The sequence below is a fragment of the Grus americana genome, chromosome 12, assembly GCF_028858705.1.
Source record: "Grus americana isolate bGruAme1 chromosome 12, bGruAme1.mat, whole genome shotgun sequence".
NCBI lineage: Eukaryota > Metazoa > Chordata > Aves > Gruiformes > Gruidae > Grus > Grus americana.
In genome coordinates, this window is record NC_072863.1 from 16,925,724 (window position 1) to 16,947,553 (window position 21,830).

General features: G+C 44.8%; 2 protein-coding genes across 9 annotated transcripts in view; one reads left to right on the forward strand and one right to left on the reverse strand.

Moving 5' to 3' along the window:
* Positions 1-9: 9 nt before the first annotated feature.
* ZBTB33 (zinc finger and BTB domain containing 33) lies at positions 10-15,035 on the forward strand. 5 transcript variants are annotated; one of them, XR_008578942.1, is made up of 4 exons: positions 4,124-4,964; positions 5,885-8,158; positions 11,196-11,405; positions 14,477-15,035. XR_008578942.1 is itself a non-coding variant. In XM_054839302.1 (2 exons), the coding sequence occupies exons 1-2, from the start codon at positions 161-163 to the stop codon at positions 7,924-7,926; spliced, it is 2,070 nt and encodes a 689-aa protein (XP_054695277.1). In that variant the 5' UTR covers positions 10-160; the 3' UTR covers positions 7,927-10,931. The 5 variants fall into 5 exon arrangements, 3 of the variants coding, with proteins under 3 accessions (XP_054695277.1, XP_054695278.1, XP_054695275.1); XR_008578943.1 differs by having other exon boundaries at positions 11,201-11,405; XM_054839302.1 differs by lacking the exons at positions 4,124-4,964; positions 11,196-11,405; positions 14,477-15,035 and adding an exon at positions 10-188 and having other exon boundaries at positions 5,885-10,931.
* TMEM255A (transmembrane protein 255A) overlaps positions 11,922-21,830 on the reverse strand; it is a 28,838-nt gene continuing 18,929 nt past the window's right edge. For 3 of the 4 annotated variants that reach the window (XM_054839307.1, XM_054839308.1, XM_054839305.1), the window contains 3 exons: positions 18,971-19,133; positions 17,530-17,673; positions 11,922-14,621 (listed from right to left, as the gene is read on the reverse strand). In XM_054839307.1, the coding sequence (XP_054695282.1) occupies positions 14,463-14,621; positions 17,530-17,673; positions 18,971-19,133 (466 nt within the window). In that variant the 3' untranslated portion in view covers positions 11,922-14,462. The remainder of the gene's footprint in view (positions 14,622-17,529; positions 17,674-18,970; positions 19,134-21,830) is intronic. The other variant, XM_054839306.1, reaches the window with a different exon arrangement.

The window sequence follows — 21,830 nt, forward strand, 5'->3', positions numbered from 1 at the left end:
GGGCAGCCCCACCCGCGGGGCGCACCGCCCCACCCGCCCGTGCGGCAACACGGCGCCGCGGCGGCGGCGTTCCCGGCGGCGGCGGCTCTCTTTGTGCTGCCGGCGGCGGGCCAGCCCCGCGGCGGCCGGGTCGGGTCCCCGCGAGCGGCCGCCCGGCAGCATGGACGTGCGGGAGGCGGCGGCGCCAGGTAAGGCGGCGCGGGGGGACGGGACACGCGCCCCAGAGGCGGGGGGCACCGTCGGGGAGCCGGGCGCGGGGCCGCGGCCGGGAGCTGTCCAGGGCGGCTCGGGAGCAGCACTGCCCGGCGGACAGCTCACGGCCCGCCCCCGCCGTCCGCGGCCGGGCCCGGCCCCTCTGCCGCGGGGGGAACAGGCGGGGAGTCACCGTTATTCACCGTCCGCCGGACCCCGCGGGGCTGAGAGCGCCGGGGCTCCCCCTTCCCCGGGCACGGGGGCCCAGCGCCGCCCGGCACCTTCACGGCCGATTTTTGAAAATTAAAAAACACGGGAGCTCCCAGACCGGCCTGTCGTGGTTCTGGCCGCCGGTCTTGGTGGCAGCACGTAAGGAACATCCGAAACAGCAGCGATTTGGGGAGAAAATGATACAAATTATGCATTAAGATGCTCACTGTCCTCCTGCGAGCGTCCTTCCCCTACAGGGTACCAGGTTTGAGCACGTTGCAGTCGTGCTTTCTTAAAAAAAACCCCCGAGTTTCTGCTCTGCCCGGGGAAGTGGGGTGTAACATTGCTGGGCTCCTGCGAGCTCGGCATCCACGGGGCATTTCAGGCGGCTGCTCCATCCCGGAGAGCCCCTGCTGGTTCATGCTGTCTAGAAAGATGTTTGTCAGTCTCTTTTTCACAAACACTATTTCAGTTCTCAGACTTATCATAAGCAGCATAAAAAAAATCTGTAAGAAGCAGGAAGCCTATTTAAATTGTGTATTATCTTGCGTGCATGTAACCACATGCAGAACGGGGACGGAAAAGATGTTACCAGAGATTTGCATATGTGTATGGAGTTACTGTGTCCTGTGTCTGTCCGAGGACAGCCTGCTATCTCCCTGCTGTGTGGCTTTGTGAATATTTTGAATATCGGGGACTACTGCTTGCCTAATTACACTAGATAAGGCTCTTTTAAAAGGCTGTTGTTTTCATCGGCAGCAGGGTCACTGGAAGTCTGCAGTGGCTGTATTTTTGCCAGCTAAATCTGTACGCGTGAATTAAGGCTCAGGGACTTTGTCTCTCTGAGCTTCCAGTCTTGGGAAGAACCTGAAACCTAGAGTGATCCTAAGACTTGGCAGCCCGTATCCCCGCTTTCCTCACAGGCTGCCCGAGTTCATTTACCCCTGTGGTATGTGAAGTCAGATGTCCCCAGGAAGAAGTCCAGGCCACTATGTACTCCCAGCCCTGGTTACATGAGGTCATGTCACCAACCCATGAGCAAGGTGGAAGCCGCTGGGCCAGACACGTAACATAGGGACTCATCCACATGGCAAGTAAATGTACCCAGTGAGGCCTTCATGAGGGCATGTGGCCGTCCCTAGCTTCTCCCCTGGGATCCCCCTCCAGTCAGGGCTCAGGGCTAGCCCAGGAAAAGGGTGGAAGACCCTGAAACGTGGCCGGCAGCAGCGTACTGTGCGCTGGAGCCTGGGTTCACTGTGTGCTGACTTGGCTGGCAGGGAGGCGGCTGGCCAGGGAGGTTCAGAGGCGCTGAGCACCGCAGCGCTCGGCACAGCCGGCCACCAGCCTTCGGTTGCGCTGAGGCAGCTTGCGTGATAAGGCCACTGACATCTGCACCTGAGGGTTTCTATTGGCAAAATGGTGACTAAAACATCTACCTTTCACAAGCACTCTGCACCTCTGTTACTTGATATTGCAAAGTGATCTGAAGTATTTTTATACGCAGGTTCTACAAACCACATAAATACAGTATGTAACAGCATCTATGATGACTATTAATGTCAATAAAAAGTATCACTGGACTTTAAATTCAGTTATATGAGGCTTTACATAATGAGATTGACAGGAAATATACTGTCTGAAAATTCCTCAAAGCATGAATGGTGGAAATGAGTATTTTAGAGTCTTTCAGAAGCACTGGTGTTTTATTTGAAATTCCACAGTGGAATAATATTTCTGTCCCTAAAAGTAGTCTTAGCTAGGATAACTGTTGAATTTTGATTTTACTGAAGGCCCTAAGGGGAAATTCACTGTCTTGTTTATCTAATTTAATTTAAGGTAAAATACTTTTTTTTCATGGCAGAGAATGCTTCTCTGTCTCTTAGATTTGCCAAGTCTTTAAAAGAATTATCTGTTCTCACAAACTGTATTTTTAAAAAAGAGCAGCTCTTCAAATTGCTTAACTGAAAACTTGTTACTGAATTGTGTGGTTTTTTTGTCTTCTCACAAAAGCCTACACATCACTTCTTTAAATTTGTACTTTGTATTTTCAGAGCCTCCATCCCAGAGTTTTTCTGAATCACTTCTATGCATCAAAATAAAAGTTACTGTTGTGTCTCTTATCTATTTTTTTCAGTTCCCAGAACCACATTTAGTCCTATGTTCTGGATATTTCTTGTCAATATCTTAGATAAAAATGGCTCCTTTGTCACTATATAAGTTTTTATGTGAGTCAAATCACCAAATTACCCCCACAGTGGGGTTCAGATTTTATATCTAAGAATTTACCATAGAGAGAAGCTTCTGCAAAAAGGTAAAAGTCAAGGCGATGGTGCAACTCTCACAGCTAGACCATCATCTTTTAAATTAGCCAGCATTTCTGTGCCTAAGCAGTTCAAACCTGATTTTTGAGAACTGATGATGCCTCAAGACCAAGGCTCCTTCCAAATCAGTGCTCATCTTTATCTGTAAATTTTCCTGTTAGTCATTCAGAAATGAGATAGGCAATGAGGAAAACTCCCTAAAGCCGAAGGATGAAAGGCTAAGAAGTGGTTTAATTTGGACCATCTGACATTTTTGGAGGAGAAAAAAGAACACTGGATTATACGTTAAAAATGAAAAGTATTATAGTGTTACTTTCATTTAATATAACCTCCTGTGTAAAAACTACTAAGAACGTATATCAAAGGAGAAAACTTAATTGAAGGGTTATATGAGGAAAAAAAAGCCTACCTTTTCCCCTGATTATTCTTTTCTATTATTTATTCTTCTTCACTCTACTCTCTGGAAAAACCTATAAATAAACAGAAACCGGCTTTGTAACATTTCAGATCTGAAGGCTCGCTTCAAAAAGGCACTTCTGCTGCAAGCTGTACAAAATGCAGGGAGCATTGCAGGTAATGTTCTTGCTAGAAGGGCTCATAAAGCGAGGCAGGACCATTTTGTTGCTGATATATGCAGTGAGGGATTGCAGTCATTTGTGCCAGTGACTGTGGCTTTTGGTTGAACTTGACAGAAGGACATTTGTTGTGGGCAAAGTTTTAGAATTTTAAGAAAAATCAAGTCCACAAAATCCATAGGGAAAAAAAAAGGAACAGATCAGTGACTGAAGATAAAAAAAAAATGTTTTGTGATCTTGGTCCTCTTTGAGCATTCATGAACAGTGACAGTTTCCAAGAGCCCGCATTGTGGATACGTCACTTTGATGACCACACGTCGAATGTGTCGAGAGCTGCATTTTGTCAAAGGTCTGTACAGCTCCTAGCTGAGTCTAACACGTGCCACTGTGGTGCAAAGAATACAAAATAAATGATCCTGCAGTGCGAGCATGGGTGTTCAGGTTTAGGTTACAGGAGATTTCCTCGCTGTTGGGCGGAGGTGCCAGCTGCGTCAGTGGTTGGCAGAGCAGCGCCAGCCTGGTCTCTGCCCCCGGGAAGGAAATGAGCCACTGCGGGAAATACCCTGCTGCCATCACATCTCCTCAGCCTTATCCAACACGGTCAGACATAAGGCAGGTGTTGGGAGGGCTTACTGTGGGCTTTGCCTGGGGCAAGAAGAGCAGGATAGTTGGGAGCCAGGCAGGAATTGTCAAGGCTGAAGTGAGGCCCATGTGCTCGGCCTTCGGCTGCCCAAGGCCTCCGGTGGAGCAGGGCCAGGAACTGGCAAGGGGCCGAGCTCCCCCCCGCCAGTGGCCACGGCGGGGCCTCGGAGCTTGTAACCGGCCTTCGGTGCATCTGAAGCGCCGACACGCAGGGACGGGAGACGGCGCGGGGGGGGCGGCGACCCAGGCGGTGCAGCCTCAGGCGGTGTCCGGGAGGGGTTCTGGGAGCCGCCAACCACCTCAGCCCGCTACACCGCTACCGCGACTGAGGGGCTCCCGGCGCCACGGGGGGGCTCGGCAGGCGGCCGGGCCGGAGGAGTCCCCGGCAGGAACGAGCACAGCACAGCCCGGGCGGCCCAGCCTGAGGGCTCCGCTTCAGGCGGCTGGAGGACCGCCCCGCCCTTCAGCCCCGAACGTCTCCGAAGGTTCCCGAGGCATTTCGGGTCAGGGAGCCGAAGGGTGACGAGCGCGCTCGGGCGGAGCACGGCGGCCCGCAAGGGAGGGCAGCGCAGTGGTACGCCCCCTGGCGGCCGCGCAGCGGGGGCGGCGCCCGAGGCCGAGCAGCGGTGGCGGCCGGTGTGCGTTGTGCGAGGAAGGGCGGCCGGAGCGCAGGTAACGCGGGCCCTCGTCTTCCTCCTCCGCGCCGCGGGTCTGCCTTCCCCCTCCCGCCGCCGGTGGGGGCCGGCTCCGCTCGCCTCGCTTCGAGCAGGAAGCGGCGGCAGGCACGGCCTGGCCGCGCGGAGGCGCCGCCCGTCAGCTCCGGCTGCCGCCGCCGGGCCGCTCCCCGGGCCCGCCGCTTCTCACCGCCGCCGCCGCTCCGTCTCGCTGAGGCGGGGCCGCCCGGCTGCTGTTGCCCCGCCCGGAGAGCCCCCGGTGGGACCCGGCGGCCACCCGCGAAACACCTCCCGCGACGGTGCCCTCCCCGCGGCGTCGTCGTCTCTGGCTCGAAACGCTCGTTTTCATGGTAAACTTCACCGGGGGCCGCGGGGGGAGGCGAGCGGTCGGTCGGCCTTGGAGGAGGGCGAGATGTGCTGCAGCCGCGGCTGACGCGCCGCGGCCGTGCTGGGCTCGGCGGAGCGGGGAGGCTGGCGCCGGGGGTCGCGGCCTCTTCGTCTCCTCCTGCCCTTCCAGGCGTACGGAAATAAAGTTGTGCGAATAAAATTAAGGACTTACGGCCTTATCTCGCCGTTTGTATATTTTGATGTTGGTTTTTTTTGCATCTTGTTGCGGAGCATCGGATCGGAAGTGCTGATAAATGGATTAGTTTGACTTTACAGATCTTTTTTCGTTGCTATGTTGCCTTAGTAGCTTGGTTTCAAACACAAAACAACCTTGCAAATACATGAGAAAGAGATTAAAAAAAAAAAAGTTCCTTTTTGTGGGCAAGGAAGTGAAGTATCAATAGCGTTTTCATTAATGTCAGCTGACTGGTAATATAGGGATGCACAGATTTTGTTGTCTGCCCCATAAATAACCTAGATGTTACTAGGCTTTCTCATAACAATTTATGGAATATTTTCACAGTTAAAAATAAATCTCTAACAATGTTTATAGCTTTTTGAGGGACCTGAATCTTCCATCTTTTTGGTTTTCAAATTTACCTTATTTGCTGTTGAATCAGATAAGCAATTGTTTCTCTGTTCCTCACCTTGTAGGAATAGAGGATATATTCAGAATTGCATGTACCTTGTGTAAAAGGTGAAGGGACAAATAACAATAAGCAACAAATTTGCAGAGTGCTATAGCATTTAAGCTTATGAATACTATCCCAGATTTCTTTTTACAAAAGAAGGAATAAACAGTAAATGCGGGAATGTTGTCATGCAGTTAAAACTGTAAATTTGTATTTTTACTAATTTGATGCCTTTTACTTCCTCTTCGTAGGAATGGAGGGGAAAAAACTGATTTCTGCGACAGACACACAGTATTCCAATGTGCTCCTTCAGTCTTTGAATGAACAACGCGGCCACGGACTTTTCTGTGATGTTACTGTCATCGTGGAAGACCGGAAATTTCGAGCTCACAGAAACATCCTTTCGGCCTCAAGCACATATTTTCACCAGCTTTTCTCAGTGGCTGGGCAAGTGGTTGAACTGAGCTTTGTAAGAGCAGAAATTTTTGCAGAAATTCTTAACTATATTTATAGTTCCAAAATAATCAGCATTCGATCTGATTTACTTGATGAACTGATTAAATCAGGGCAACAGCTGGGTGTTAAATTCATAGCTGATCTGGGCGTACCTCCGTCTGAAGGAAAAAACATGCCAAACGAGGTCAAAGATGGTGCTTCAGAAACTTCAACTTCTAGTCCAGGTCAAAAGGATGCTGAAACACAAGTACCTGTAATAAGGCCAGAGAGTCAAGAGGTAACGGATGGGATGCCGGTTATAACACAATCATTCTCCTTACATGGCATAGAATATGAGACTACAAAAATTACAGTGAGTGATTCAGATGATGAGGATGATGATGTGATTTTTTGCTCTGAGATTGTTCCTCCAAAAGAATGTACTAAAGATACAAATGCTGCAACCCAGAACCAGCTTTGCCCAAGTCCAGCTGGAGTTTCTGACCAAAAATCGTGTGGCAGTGGCGGCTCTCCCCATGTGATGAGCACTGCAGCAGCGCAAAAACTCACTTCGTCTGCCAGTCAGCTAAGCCCAAACCAAACAAAATCAAGTGCCGAATCACTTATCTCTGCAACACCGCAGCATTTGACTCCTAATATCATTGTGCTAAATAAGCCTCTACTTAACTCATCGCTCAGTGCCAGCTCCTCGCATCAAACACACGTGACCCCTACAATTAATTTACTCGAGGAGAACCAGCCGCCATCTAATAATGGCTCCGTAGCTGAAGTGGAAACAACTGCTGTCGATGATGAAGAGGTTGTTGAAGATGATGTCGATATCATTAGCTCCTCTAGTCCTGGTTCAGTCAGCAGTAGTTCTTTGGTTCAGCAATCTTCTATACCTAAGGCAGCAACCACTGAAGGATCAGGTGTACAGAAAAAACAGGTTGTTACATTTTCACAAGAGCCATTTTCTAAACCTGGAGAATTTAAAATAAAAATCTCAGATGTCCTTACTGGAAACAACAAGGAATTCAGTTCAGGTATAGCATCAACACATGTGGCAGAAGGGCAGAAAATCATAACGTTAGATACAGCAACTGAAATAGAAGGCTTATCCACGGGCTGTAAGGTTTACGCAAATATCGGTGAGGATACATATGACATAGTCATTCCTGTAAAGGGTGATTCTGAGGAAGGCGAAGCAAAGCCTGATGAAAAGCCTAGAACATCTGGTGGTGATTCTCCAAACAGGAAACGCATGAAAGTAAAGCACGATGACCATTACGAGCTCATAGTGGATGGAAGAGTCTACTATATTTGCATTGTGTGTAAGAGATCATATGCGTGTCTGACAAGTTTACGGAGACATTTTAATGTTCATTCCTGGGAGAAGAAGTATCCATGTCGATATTGCGACAAAGTTTTCCCTCTTGCAGAATACCGTACGAAGCATGAAATTCACCACACCGGTGAGCGAAGGTACCAGTGCTTGACGTGTGGCAAATCTTTCATCAACTACCAAATTACGGCCTCCCACATAAGATCAGTTCATAGCCAAGACCCTTCTGGAGATACCAAGCTTTATCGATTGCATCCTTGCAGGTCTTTGCAGATCAGACAGTATGCATACGTTACTGATCACTCAAGCAGTATACCAGTAATAAATGAGGGTGGAATTGTTTATCGTGTTGGTGCAGGGAAGGATGGCACTGAAGGAACGACATCTAACCCTCCATCCAAACAAATTACCTGGGATGACATTTTCATTCCACAGGGAAATGAAGCAATTTTTAAACAAAATCCATCGGAGGGAAGTACTGAATTTGAGTTTGTAATACCGGAATCTTACTGAAATGCATTAAATGCTGGAAAAGTGCAGGAATATTGCAGCTGTTTTAAATGAACTGTTAAAATTGCTGTAAAATCAAATGTTAAAGTGAAAACAAGTTAACTTGTTACAAGTCATCAAATGGTAGCACTTAGATGGATCATTAGTAGCTGCAAGTGATTTGTGAAAGCGATTCATCTGAAAGTTTACTTGACTAGAGAATAAGACATTTCCAAGGAGCTGGCAGTGTTTTCTGGTATGTTAATTTTGATCAAAATGTGGGGGTTCATAGCTTGAAAAGGTACAATTTCTTCTGAAGAGCTAGAAATCTTTCTTCTAAAGTAACTGAAGTATTTCCTGTACTCATACTGACTGTGTAAACCCTTTCTTTCATGTTAGCACTTTAATGCTGAATTGTGTTTAGACGTTAACCAAGAAAACAGAGTTTTCATCATAGTCTCTCAAATATGGAACCATTTAAAAAAAAATAAATCCCACAACTCATATTTATTTTTGCGAACAATGCATTACTGCAAGAGTCCAAAATAACTGATCCAGTAGTTTGGAGTAGTGTATTTTTGAACTAGCATCTTAGTTCTGCTTTCACAAGCACTATGAATTATCTGTCTTCATGCAAATAGTCTTGCCAACAAGAGATGCTCAGTTAGGGCTAACTTGAACGAATTTCATTTATACTTGGCAATATGCTGAGCAGAGTGTTCAGTGTCTGGACCATTATATTTTTACTCCTTTTGCAATGGGAAAAAAACAAAAAACCCCAAAGCCACAAAGCTCAATTGTGAGGAAGCTTAGAACACTTAGGGAGGAGATAATTTTGCCTTTTCAAAGCTTGAGGAATAAAGTTAGCTTTTCTTAGTACTGGAAAAGATACCAGTACTTTTGGCATAAAGTTTGGAATAAAGTACTGTTCCTTTTTTTGCTCTTCAAGAAGGGCTTCAGTCTAGTATTTAAAAAAAAAAAAGTAATACAATAAAAGTAATACTTTTTTTTTAGCTGAAGGCTTTGAAATTTATTTCTCAAAACTATGAAATATTCTAAAAGTGCTGTATTAGTTCAGCACTGAGAGTGCTGAGAATCTTGCATATCTATTTGGCTAGATCTTTAAATGAAACAAGGATTTGGATTTTTTTCCCTCCATTTATAGGGTGTGGAAGCATGAGGAATAAACCAGCAATCAAAAAAGACCCTACATCTACCATAATCCAAAGTATAATTTCTCTGCAGTTGTCTAGTTGTCATCTGTTTTCAGTTTTGGGTTTATTATATTGTCCTTTCTTTTTTTTTCCTCTCCTTGCAATTGGTACATATTTAAAGCACTTAGAAGATAAATTAGATGTCCAACTTGAACAGGAAACGGTAGATCTGAGAAAAACAAACAGCTGTTTCCTGGAATCATAGCTTAGCATTTCAAATTTAGTGACTTGTTCAATTTTTGTAAATGGTAATATGAAAACTACTCAAGTTCTAGAGGTGACTGAGAAAGATTGTCGTGCATAGTACTAGATAGTTATCATAACTTTTCATTGCTTAAATTACAGTTCAAGGTTTGTTTTTTTTTTTTTTTTTCATTTTTTAAGTGAGCATCTTGATCCTGTGACCTTCAAGGTTAAGGTTTTAGACATACAGTGCTCTAGACAGAAAGACATTTAAATGGTAAATGGTTCAAAGTCAACCTGAGCGATAAAAAAGGGTACCAGAAATCTGTATGAGTAACGATGGGAGAAAGAGGAGGATTTGTTTACCTTGTGCGTATAGTGCTCAGCACTTCTGTTTTGTAGGCCAAGAACATGATATACACGGTTATTTTCAGATTGTATTTCAGACCCCTTTGAATATAATGGGGTATGTTTTCAAACGTTACAGGTTGGATGTTGTCTGAGGTGGCATTTCAGCAGTCAAACCTAATCCTCACAAGACTTAAGTATTGATTGCCTGTATTAGCACCGGTAGCTCCAGCATAGCTGGCTGCGTGCTGTACTGAAGCTTCCTGAACTTCTTGACAAGAAAAATACAATGTTATTTTCGTTATTGACATGACACATCTGGAATTAAGCATACCTTGCAAAGTGTACATTCAGTAATAATTAAACATAATGGCTATCAATATTTGCTGCTGATATATTTAAAACCTTAAATTAAACTGTGCCTACTAAAGGTCTCTTTTTGGAGGAAAACTGGAAAATTAGGGCTTTGTAACTATTTTTGCTAGAAGACTCGTGCTTGCATGTGTCTCAGGGTCTTCAGTTTTCCTTGGAAGTGATTTTTGATATCCAAAGTCCAGAGGTCATGTAAAGCATTTTTTTTAATTTCACTTCCAGTATTTATTGGTTTGGAAACATATTAAATCCATTCTTTTAAAACTTTTTATGGGGCCATGAGCTTTTATATTTAGATTTCTGGATATTGCACTTATATTTGGTTTTTTGTTTGTTTGGTTTTTGTAAACACTTAGCTTCCAGTTTAACTTAATGAAAAACCTTATGTAAATACTAAGAAATTGGCTTGGGGGTAATGGAAGAAAAAGATTAAATCTGAAAAAGGATTTATATAAAAATTAAAAATTTTGACAGAGTATGGTGACAAACCCCACAGTCATTTATATGCATATAAAAACATTAACGGATCTGCTGCAAAATATGATAACGGTGGGTGCATCCTCACTGTATGGTTTCTTTGGGGATTCATACCATAGCATTCCAGTATGTGAATTAAACAAATATTGAGATAACAATTGACTGCTTATTTATTTTGTACTGTTAAGGCATGCAGCTTATAAAAAGATGCAGAAGCTGACGACTATATACATTGAACCCTGGCTTCTACAGCTATTGCTTAGGAACTGTTCCATGTGAAACACTTAACATTTTTGCCAGATCTGTAATGTATATAGTTGTACAGTCTTTCCTTAACATACTTTTTAAAGTTGTGTTCTACTTTTCATTAATCAATACTTGATATTAGTTCTTAGAGCTTTCTATGGCAAAAAATAAAAAAAGTTTAATTCTAAAGATGGGTGTAGCATGTTTCTTTTTAATGACAACTCAACTTCAATAGTCTAACATGTTAGATTACCAATAGTTTGTAGCTTCCTTTTCCAGGTCTTTGGGAATAGCAGGGAACCCACTGGGGAGGAAGAGGTGTTTTTATTTGGGGCTTAGTTTTTTTGCTGGGGTAGTTTGGTTTTGATTTTGGGGGTTTTTTTTGAGCAAATTAGCTGAAAAACTCCACTCTGTATTGTGAGCTGAAATGTTGTGATATATGCTTACTCTCAGAATAGGTGGAGCTGCTGTGGAACAGTCTGGCCAACTACTACTATCAATGCAAATGAGCTAGAAATCAAGAAAAAAACCATACATAGTGACCAATGCAATGCAGTTCTTACCAGGCTGCTGACTTAATTATGATTTGGAAGAGTTAGATTGTTGGTGAACTTTGGCTAACATGGAGAAAATTAGTTACTTTACGTAGACGTCTTACTCCAGGTAAGGAATGCAATTTATTACGTAACATATCAAATGATGGTTTAGATGCCTTTATCTTCTTGGCAGAGGGCTTCCACCTACTTCTGCTAACATCAAAGAGCAGCTGACATCATCAGGACAGAATTAGGCCCAAAGTAATATAGTAAACATGAAAGTAAGTAAAGGAGACACTGGCATTGCACTGGCTGGATTATTCACCTCTGTTTTTAGCAAAAAATCAGTAGTAATGGCTTTACTGCTGATAGGCAGTCAGGGCACCCCGTTATATGGGTAGAGCTGCAGAATTATTAAGTGTGGGGGCATCTGCAGCTCTTAAAAACAGAATTTAAAAAAAAAAAAGTGTCTCCAGCTAATCCTGGTAGAAACACCAGTTTCCAATTTAGCAAATATAAGGGTTTTTGGGGAACTTGTTTTGTGGTGGGTTTTTTTAAAGGCACAATGCTATTTTACTAGAATTCCTAGACTAACATTAAAGATGCTTGTAAAACAGGAGAGTTGTTAAAATGTAAAATGCAATTTATAAATGTTTACAAAAGTCACACAATTTTATTTAACTTTGGTAAAGTAATAAAAGGGTACATATGAGTCACAATCTTGACATTCTCATAAGAAATGATGAATACAGTGCAGAATGTTGCATTTACATTAAACGCTTAGTTTTACTCAAGCAGAAGGAAACGAGTAATTCAACAGAAAATCCCACTGGTAATATTTTTAAATGTGAAAATGGACTTGTCCTTTTATAGTGAATTTAAAGCAGCAATGTAATTTTTGCTTAAGTATTCCTTAGGAAAAAAAAAAAAGAATTTGGATAATTTCCTAAGTTTAGTATTTGTCAACTCAAAACCAATGACACAATCATTTCCTAATTGTTTCTCTGCCACTAAGTTATGTTCCCCTCAGGAGTTTCTTAGTCCTGTTGTGTCCCCTAGTCCTTCTAGCCCTATTTAGTTGACAGGCACAAATGGTAGAGTATGTTTATCAGAAGTGGGACGGGACTGTTAGCTTTTATTTCAAAGATGCAGCAATAAAATGTTTTCTGATATTAATGTGCCCTTCTAATTCTAGTTTTGTGGAAGTACTGTCTGTTTTGAAATTGCCCACAATCTTCATATCAAGATTTAATTCAGGAAAATGTAATATAAAATGGATGATGGCCTAGTATATAAATTTATTTCCAGTACGCAAATTTATAGGAGCTGCACTTCAACAATCTATAGTAAAACAAAATGTCACCAGGATATGTTCTGCATACACTACTGCTTTAAATCCCATGAGTTGTATTCCTTTCTCCAGCTGTTTATTGTTGGTACTGGAGAAAAGTTACACTTGCTTCTGGATAAACAGTGACATCCTTTAGCTTACTAATACACTGATCAGTATTTGACAGTGGAAATGATAAGGTTAACACATAGCCTAGCCTAAAGGCTTTGCAAATGCATAGGATTAAAAACAGCATTATAAAGTGTGGGTGTACTTTGAAAAGTGAGATCAGAGACTTCAGTGTTTGTTTTCCATGTTGACAGCATTTCTTTTTTTTTTTTTTTTCATTAACAGTAGAGACATGCCACATGCTGGAGATTTTTTTTTTTTCCCCTAGCATGTATTCCACTTTTAAATTCTGACAGCCAGATTTAGCTTTTAAGTACCTTTTTGTCTGCATCAGTTGAAAGTAAAGGCAGATAATTGAGGATTAGGGTCAACAACCTGATGCCAAAGAAATTAAATCTTTAGGAAATAAGGAGTAAAATGTCAATACCTTATTTTTATCCCTGAAGTAAGCAGTTGAGAACGCTCAGGTTGAGCAGCTCAGATCTGAAAGCTGTCATCTGAAATCACTTCCTGGAGTAGAACCCCACTTTACAGGACAGCGTGTCACATAACAAAGCTGACCTTCTTTTGTTATGCAGGATGCATGCAAAATCTGTTGGAATCTAGATCAATCAGCACAGTCATCAGCTGAAGATTAAATGAAAGTCACAACAATAATTGCACATTCCTATCAGTTTCATCCTATATTACAGGGTGTTGAATTTTATCCATGTGAGACTTACATCTTGGAGAACTAGTAGTGGATATTCCTTATGTGCAGCCCATAATACAGCTACTAAAACAGTGCTTATTTAGGGTGCTGATTCAGTCCATTAAAAAAGTTAAAAGTGCAAGCTTAAAAAAAAATTCCCAACCAAACAGAAGGGAATAATAAATAATAATAATGTTTTCACTGCACTGTTTCAGTGACTTGTGGACAGTTCCTGATGCTCTTTATAGGAATAGAAGAAGATTTAGGCAGTGCAACCACCCAAACTGTTTGACTTCAGCATTGCTTACACAGAATTCAGAGAGGCAACTCCATTTCACCTTCTATCTTAAGAAGCATCCTGAAATAAAGCCAGCTTGCCTATTAAAGCTTTTCCCCTCAAAAAAAGCAATGTTCCAATTGTTTTGCTAGATATAAATAAAAATATCCTATGACATTATCTCTTTTCATTAGCATTAAAGTTTGAGACCCTGCCACGGTTACCCCCAAGATTTTTCTAGTGCATAGGCTGTAACCAACAAGTGACTTGAGCTAGGTTCTGCTGCCCCCCAAAATCCCAGTAACTGGAGCCCCAAGGCCAAACAAAACGAGCATCAAATCAAGCTGTCAGCAAACACCCTCACGTTAAACAGATTGATACTCTCTGGCAACTATCGATCTTGGTTGCCCTTACTTCAGCTTGGCACAAGATGGAGTAAGGCAGACCAGAATCTATCATCTGTGTTGTATCGCTTTATTAAAAACCAAGGACTACTTGTGGTAAAACAAGGCGGCTGGAATTTAGGTCACCTGCTACTCACCGATACTGCAAAACATCAGCAGTATGTCTCCTTCCTCATACTCCGTTGTTAAACCTCTGAAAAAAGTCTCGCAAGAAAGAACAGTCCAAGCTAATATTTGTATTTGCAATTATCTTCTGTATCTATCCTCCTGCTCCCTCCCACAGTAAAATATAAATACAAAATGTTCACAATTATTTCAATGGCAAATTTTTTTTTTCTTCTTTCCCACACTCTTTATGGTGTATAAGGTGGTGGCTTTTCAAAAGGTGGAAAATACGGTGGCGAGTAACGAGGCGGCGCATTAGAGGACCACATATAGCTGGGAGATGGTGACACTGACTGGGGGTCATCGGAGAGGCCAGAAGGAGTGGAGGCTGGAAACACACTGGAATGCTGCAGGGAGACAACAAGAAGGCTGTAATGTAACCACTTCTTAATGTAAAGGACCCTGGCAAAGTGATTCATTACCAAGCAGTGCAAAATTAACATTTCAAGGCTCGCTTCTGCAAAACATATATACATACAAATAAGTATTCAAATAACTTGTTGCATTCAAGGTAAGCACAGCCTGTAAGTAACAGTTTTGCATAATGAGACTCTTTAGACCAAAAACTGTAGAAGGCATTTAAAAAAAAAAAAAGAATAAATTCTCATCACTTCTGTGTACCTGCTACATTTCACAGAGGCTCGACAACTGAAAACTGATGAGTCTCTCTCAAAACTTGGGTTTCACACATCAGCCAGTAACTACAGTGAACAGGCTACAGATAATTTCTTTTGACACTACTTTTTCTCTTCATCACAAATAGAAAAACCCCAGAAATCACTGATAGCAAAATAATTTATTCCTTCAGTAAGTAAAAAGCTTGAAAAGGTGGAGAAACAAAATTTGTGCATGCCTGAAGATTAATTTCTGCTCTCCCAAATACTTTTGTTATAAAAAAAACCATCTAAAGCCTGAAGTCATATGGTGCAGTCGCTGTCAGAGACCTGTGCACAGGCTGTGTTCTGTCCAGAAACAGGCCAGACAAATAGTGAAATACAGTCCCTTGCATTCGCTCCTCTGGCCACTAATACACTGTGGTTTTATCCCTGATGGTCATGCTGCACCCTGTGCAGGGATGATGGACTTTTGCGATACTAGCTGGTTTTCAAACAGCATCTTTTTTTGTGTCACTCCCCTAACACCAACCTGTGACGGTTTATTAAGCAGATATATAGACCATGAAAGGCCAACCTGCTCTTTGAGGACCTCACAGAAAGCCATACAAAACGTTCCTGTTTCAAACACCACAACAGCTCTTCCAGCACGCCCCAGTTCACCTAAAGCCCAATGGGTGGGAGCCCCCAGACTGAAAAGACATTTGGAAGGGCACTGCCGCGGCGATACGGTGCTGGCACTCCTTAGCAAATGCAGCCCTGGGTTTTCACAGCGAGAAAGTGCCTGCACTCAGCTGCTTCAGCCGCAGCCACGAGTCCTGGAGGAGAGCTGCTGTGGCTGCAAGCAAGCCTGGCTCACACGGACTGCAGGCAGCAGCCAGGCTTTGTTAACGAAGCCGGCGGCTGGGAAGAAGGCACTAATTCCTCTTTTGACAGGGAGTGAAAGGCAGAGATGGCCACCACTCCTCTGTGTTCTCTTGTCAGAGCCAAACGTGGCTCAGGGCCTGCAGAAGTTAAAAAGCTGCAGGACTGAGGCTTTCTCACCTGATTGCCCCCAACCAAGCACACAGAGCGAGAAGTGAGATACCGAGATGGGTGGGATGAGTGGGAAGCACTGACTCGGCCAATTCTTGCACCAGAGGGAGTGCAGCCCTTGAAAGGGATTTGAGAGGCAAGGCTGAGCTTGCTCCATGTGCTGTAAGATGGCGGGGAGAAGGTGTCAGGGTGGTACAGACATTGCTCGGGTCAGAGTAGGGCTCAAGGCAAGACAGAGTCTCCACAGCCAGAGACCTCAGCTAATGCTTTCATGCAGGCTCTCAAGTTCTCTGGAAGAATAAGCAAGCCTCAGACTTGGAATTGCATTTGAAAGAGAGACTTGGCTATTTTAAATTTAATTACTTCAATTTGTGCCCAGCTTTTGTGCTGGCTCCAAAGCCAACACCTGTGCTCACAGCAGTGAGACACAGAGATGTTCATCCGTCCGGCTGAGATGTAAGTGCCAGCAGAGCCCCAGCAGTACTTCTAGTTGAAAAGCAGGACAAATCCTCCCATGCTGAGCTCTGCTGGTACTGTGCCTGCAGTACAGGCAAACCCCGAGTTAAATGGCGCTTAGTGCCAGCTGAGAAGAGGACTTCGCAGCAGAGCTTGGTTTGGTGTGTGCAGAGGTTGGTATTTTGGTAACTGTAAAAGGTTATACCACACTAGAGACTGTCCCAGGTTGCGTTAATCTCAAAAATGAGTCACAAATCTGTGTAAATAAGTCCTAGAAATTCTGATGTAAGTGTTCAAATATTTCTACGATGCTGTCTAGCGGTACTAGCAGTAAAACCAGAGAGGTTTCCAGATTCACGTTACTTCTAATGCATAGTTCAGATGAGGGAGATGGTGGCTATTCACGGGGCACACCTCTTAGATGATGTGCAAAACTTTAAGCTCTTGTTAATAAGAAGTCTCCAGCCTGATGGCTGCAAAGAAAACGTATGATGTGTTAACATCACCACTGTGGTAACATCCACCTGACAGAAGAGCTGAGGAGGAAATGCCCTCATCTGCTTCAACAAGTGAAAGCCGCTGTTGACAGCAAGGTTCACATGAACTCACTGTTTCCAACAGCACAGCTCCATACCTCAGAAGAGGAATGATGTGTTACAGCAGAGGTGACGTTTGCAGGGACTGTTCTTAGACCAGCTGAAGCGTGTGGAAAAAACACCACAACAGAGTAGCTTCTCAGTCAGTATATGCCTGCAGGAGCTCAAATAGCTTGATTCCAAAAGCTCATCTGTTTCTCTCAGACATCACAGTTGGCCTAATAAAAACCAGCACCTGAACACCTCGCTTTGCCTCTGTCCTCAGAGCACTGCCAGAGGCAATGCCTATTTTTAATGTGGCCTCTACCAGTGAACGACAGGGGAGGCAGGCAGCAAGGTTCTGTTGCCTTCTCTTCAAGGACAGCTTTGAGGAAAACACTGCCTTAGTAAGAGAGAGCCAAGGTCCAACGCCTAGTAGGAAAGATTTGGTATTCTCTGCAGAAACAGGAAAATTAAACTGTGTGAATGACGTGAAGACAGGCCTCCAGAGTCTTGCAGACCAGCTGGATTTAACCTTGCTGCTAAACACGAAAACATCCTGTAACGTTCCCTACCTGAAAGTCGTATGCGGAGTAGGGAGGCAGGTGGGGAGTGCTGTGGTAGTAGGTGTTGTAAGATGTCACTTGTGGCCTTGAGTAGTAGGACACCGAAGGGTGTGCGTTTTCAACCGTACAGTTCAGCGTAGGGAGGGAAGGAGTCTGTTGAAACAAAAAGAAGAGAATCTCAGGCTTCTAACCAAGTCACAGAAAGCTGACAGCTCAGTGAAAGCAGAAATTGTTTAAAAGGAGCGCTGTGTGTCTTTAGACCTCAACTTTGTCGAATTAGCAACCGGCAATCCGGTTCCCTTTTAGGCAGCAGGTAAGTCCCGAGGTCATTTCATTCCTCAGCCACCAGAAGCAGCTGGCAATGGCCCAGTGCATGCCAGTACTCAAACAAAACAACTGTTCAGATTGCATCTTCACAAGCAGGAAAAAGACTCCATTAAATTTGATTACTCTGTTATTCAGTGCATTTTGAGATCAGCATATTTCAACTCCTCTTGTACTGCTGTTCACAGACAGTTCTATACATTCTTTTTTGCAGAGGTTTACAGGCTGTCTGGTGTGGATCAAATCTCAAAAGGCCACAATGCACAGCTGGGAATGTGTCTCCTGTTTTGTTTGGGAAGATCTTGATGAGTCTGAGTGTAGGAAAGTTTGGAGTTCTGAAATAAAGCACCCTCAGTGCAGGGCCCAAGATTTGTTTGTAAAAAAAATGTATTGCCAGGACAACAAACACTCTTTTCTGGGTGTCTCATTTGGTATTATTCTGAACGAGTCACAAGAGACTGAAAAAAACCTCCAAATTTATCTGTTGAATGTTCAGTTCTCCCCATTGATTCGTCCTCTGCAGAACAAAACTGCATGGAAGGTAACAGACAGCCTGGTTAAGTGAGGATATTTCAAAGCTCACGTTGTCAGAACAGCACTTTTCCCATTATCTGAAGTTTGCAATCATTCACCCCGTTTCAGTCCCTAGCTCACCATCTCAGATTCTGCGCCATGAAGAAACTAGATGGAGAGTTTCAGTCTAACATAGCTGCTTAAACAGTCTGTAAAGCTCAAAACCCCACTACTGCTATAAAATAACAATTCATGAGCAACCACCAGACATTTCCTTGTAGAAGGTCAATGCTATGAAAAGGAAGATCAATTTTTAAGAAAACGCTTATTTTTATTCATCCCAGTATTGCCAACACCTCTGAGAAGGTTCCTTTTGCAAATACAATCTCCCAATTCTGTTCGTCTTTTCTAATTGTGTTCAGCTGGTGACACCAGATCAGAAGAGCAAATCATTTCCACTTTCTCCTTACAATTATTTCATGCCCTTCTTTCTAGCCTGATTGCAGGGATGCATAAATCATTTGCATTGAAATACCAATAGCTGTTTTCATGATTATTTTTAAAAGGCCTCATTTGTTTCCTCTAATGGACAGAGAAATTGGTACCATCTTACCATGTCTTTAAAGCCTCCAAGTATCGCTGCTGTAATGATCCCTAGGAATAGCCCCACTATGTTCAGAATCGTTGCCGACCAAAGCAAGTGGTAAAGGTGGATGATGTCCTGGCAGCTGCTGACATCAATGTATTCATAGTAGCCTCCAGAAATCTCGACTCTGCTAGATTAGAAAAAAAACCAACAATGTTAAAAAAATGCACCACACATCATAAAACCTAAGCACTTCTGCTGGGCAGTAAAATGCATTCTGCAATTTAACGATAGCCTGGACCTAACTACCGAGGGAGTGGGGATAACGCCTGCTAGATCCCACGCTTGTGGCATCTGAGATCTCCCTGCATGACAACGGCAGAAGACGGCTGGATCTGTTGTGAAACAAACAAGTCCTGCAAGGCTTGCAAATACCCAAATGACCTTGAGTCTGTCATCTGAAATCTCCACAGAGATCCTGGAGGCTTCCCAGGGACAAACCGGTCTTGGAATTACCCAGGGAAATCAGTCCGTGTCCGGAGGAGCTGCAGCTGCCCCCCAGGGCACCACTGGCAGCTCCTCGTAGCTGCAGGAGCAGCTGGCTGGGACGGGCACAGGAGAGCACAGCTGGCCTCCTGGCACCACAGGGCTCGGCCACAGAGCACCTCCAACTCGGCCGCTCTGCTCCAGCTGCCTGCCCTTCACAGCTCTACAACGGCATGGGCTGGCAGGACCCCTGGGACCCTGGCAGGGAGAGGTCTTTCTGCTCACGTTTTTAAGTTTTTCCACATGGAGAAAAGAGACGGAGAAAATTCAGTTGAATCCACTTAGGTTGTTATTTTGGAAAGGGAAGAGCGGCTCCTGCAACATGTGGGCTGGAGTCTCGCAGGCAGGATTCTTCAGCAATGACTTCTCTGACTGCCGCTTGGGGGAAGAGGCTGGCCTTCAGCATAGCAAATTCCCCCTAAGAAAACATATTTATCGGGGACAAACAATACTAAGGGCTTATGAATGACTTATCTCACGTACGGGGTTAGGCTCAAACTGCACAGGGGCTTTGAGGAAATGGGGAAGAACAGATTCATATTTAAGGCCAAGAAGCAGGAGGTCCAGGCTCAGCTCCCCAGCAGACTCTGCAAGGCCTACAGGAACTTGCTCCCTTTCACAAGGGCCACCCTCCTTCCCTCATTGCTCAATTTCAGTTTCTTCTTTTCCTCTATTCCATATCTTGTTGCAGCAGGCCACTGCAGAAGACATTGCAATGAGGAGACGGGGATTTCAAGCAGAATCGAGGCAGAGTGTAACCACGGGTTGTAAAAACCTGTACATTAGCCTGCATGACCTCTGTATAACCTGAGCACATACCGTGACTGCTGTGACAACACAACCTGCATGTACTGTTTGCAAGAGCTCATTCCTAAGGAGATGTGCGAGTGTAAAGCTCTCAGCCAGCCTTGGTGTACCACTGAGAACATTTAGCACCATACAGGTAAGAACAGCATGTACTTATCAACGGGAAGCGGCTCATCCGATGCTACCACAGCCAGGGTTCCCAGCATCAGGAGGGATGCAAGATCGCTGTCACTTTTTCTATAATTTCCATCCTTTACATAATACGTGAGCTAACCAGCCTCGAGTGTCCATGCCTTTACCAAGATCCCAAAAGAACCAGCACCTCCTCAGTGCAGAACGCTTGTGTGGCACTAAGCAAGACTGAGATGGCAACAACAGATATCTTTTATCAGAGAGGGGAAAATGGGTCAGAGGCAGGAACCTGAACCAGTCTGACTGGGTGTGTTGGGTTTGCGTGGCAAGGTTTTGGTAGTGCGGGGGGGGGTCTACAGGGGTGGCTTCTGTGAGAAGCTGCTAGAAGCTCCCCCTGTGTCTGACAGAGCCAATGCCAGCCGGCTCTAAGACAGGCCCGCCGCTGGCCAAGGCCAAGCCAATCAGCGCCTCTGTGATAACATATTTAAGAAGAAGAAAAACACTTAGAGAGAGAGAGAGCTTTTGCAGCCGGAGAGAGGAGTGAGAAGATGTAAGAAACTCTGCAGGCACCAAGGTCAGTGCAGATGGAGGGGGAGGAGGTGCTCCAGGCGCCAGAGCAGAGATCCCCCTGCAGCCCGTGGTGAAGGCCATGGTGAAGCAGGCTGTCCCCCTGCAGCCCATGGAGGAAGGATGAGGGGGTGTAGCGATTCCTCCTGCAGCCCGTGGAGGACCCCACACCGGAGCAGGTGGAGGCACCTGAAGGAGGCTGTGGCCCGTGGGAAGCCCACGCTGGAGCAAGTTCCTGGCCGGACTGGTGGACCCGTGAAGAGGGGAGCCCACGCCAGGGCAGGTTTGCTGGCAGGACTTGTGACCCCGTGGGGGACCCCACGCTGGAGCAGTTTGCTCCTGAAGGTCTGCACCCTGTGAGAGGGACTCCATGCTGGAGCAGGGGAACGATGAGAGGAGTCCTCCCCCGAGGATGAAGAAGCGGCAGAAACACCGTGTGATGAACTGACTGTAACCCCCATTCCCCGTCCCCCTGTGCCACTGAGGGGGGGGAAGGTTGAAGCCGGGAGTGAAGTTGAGCCCGGGAAGATGGGAGGGGTGGGGGGAAGTGTTTTAAGAGTTGATTTTATTTTCTCATTCCTCTACTCTGTTTTGCCTAGTAATAAATTAGATGAATTCCCTCTCTAAGTTTGGTCTGTTTTGCTCATGACAACAATTAGTGAGTAATCTCTCCCTGTCCTTATCTCGACCTGCAAGCATTTCGTTATGCCTTTTCTCCCCTGTTTAGTGAATGAGGGGAGTGAGAGAGCGGCTCTGGTGGGCACCTGGCCCCCAGCCAGGCTCAACCCACCACACTGGGGAAAAAAAAAAAGAAAAAAGTAAAACCAGAAAAGTT

What these genes read in the sequence shown, in the direction of transcription:
- ZBTB33 (XM_054839302.1), top strand. Translation starts at nt 161, where the DNA reads ATGGACGTGCGGGAGGCGGCGGCGCCAG. An exon ending in GCGGGAGGCGGCGGCGCCAG is followed by an intron (nt 189 to 5,884) that starts GTAAGGCGGCGC and finishes TCCTCTTCGTAG; the next exon opens with GAATGGAGGGGAAAAAACTG.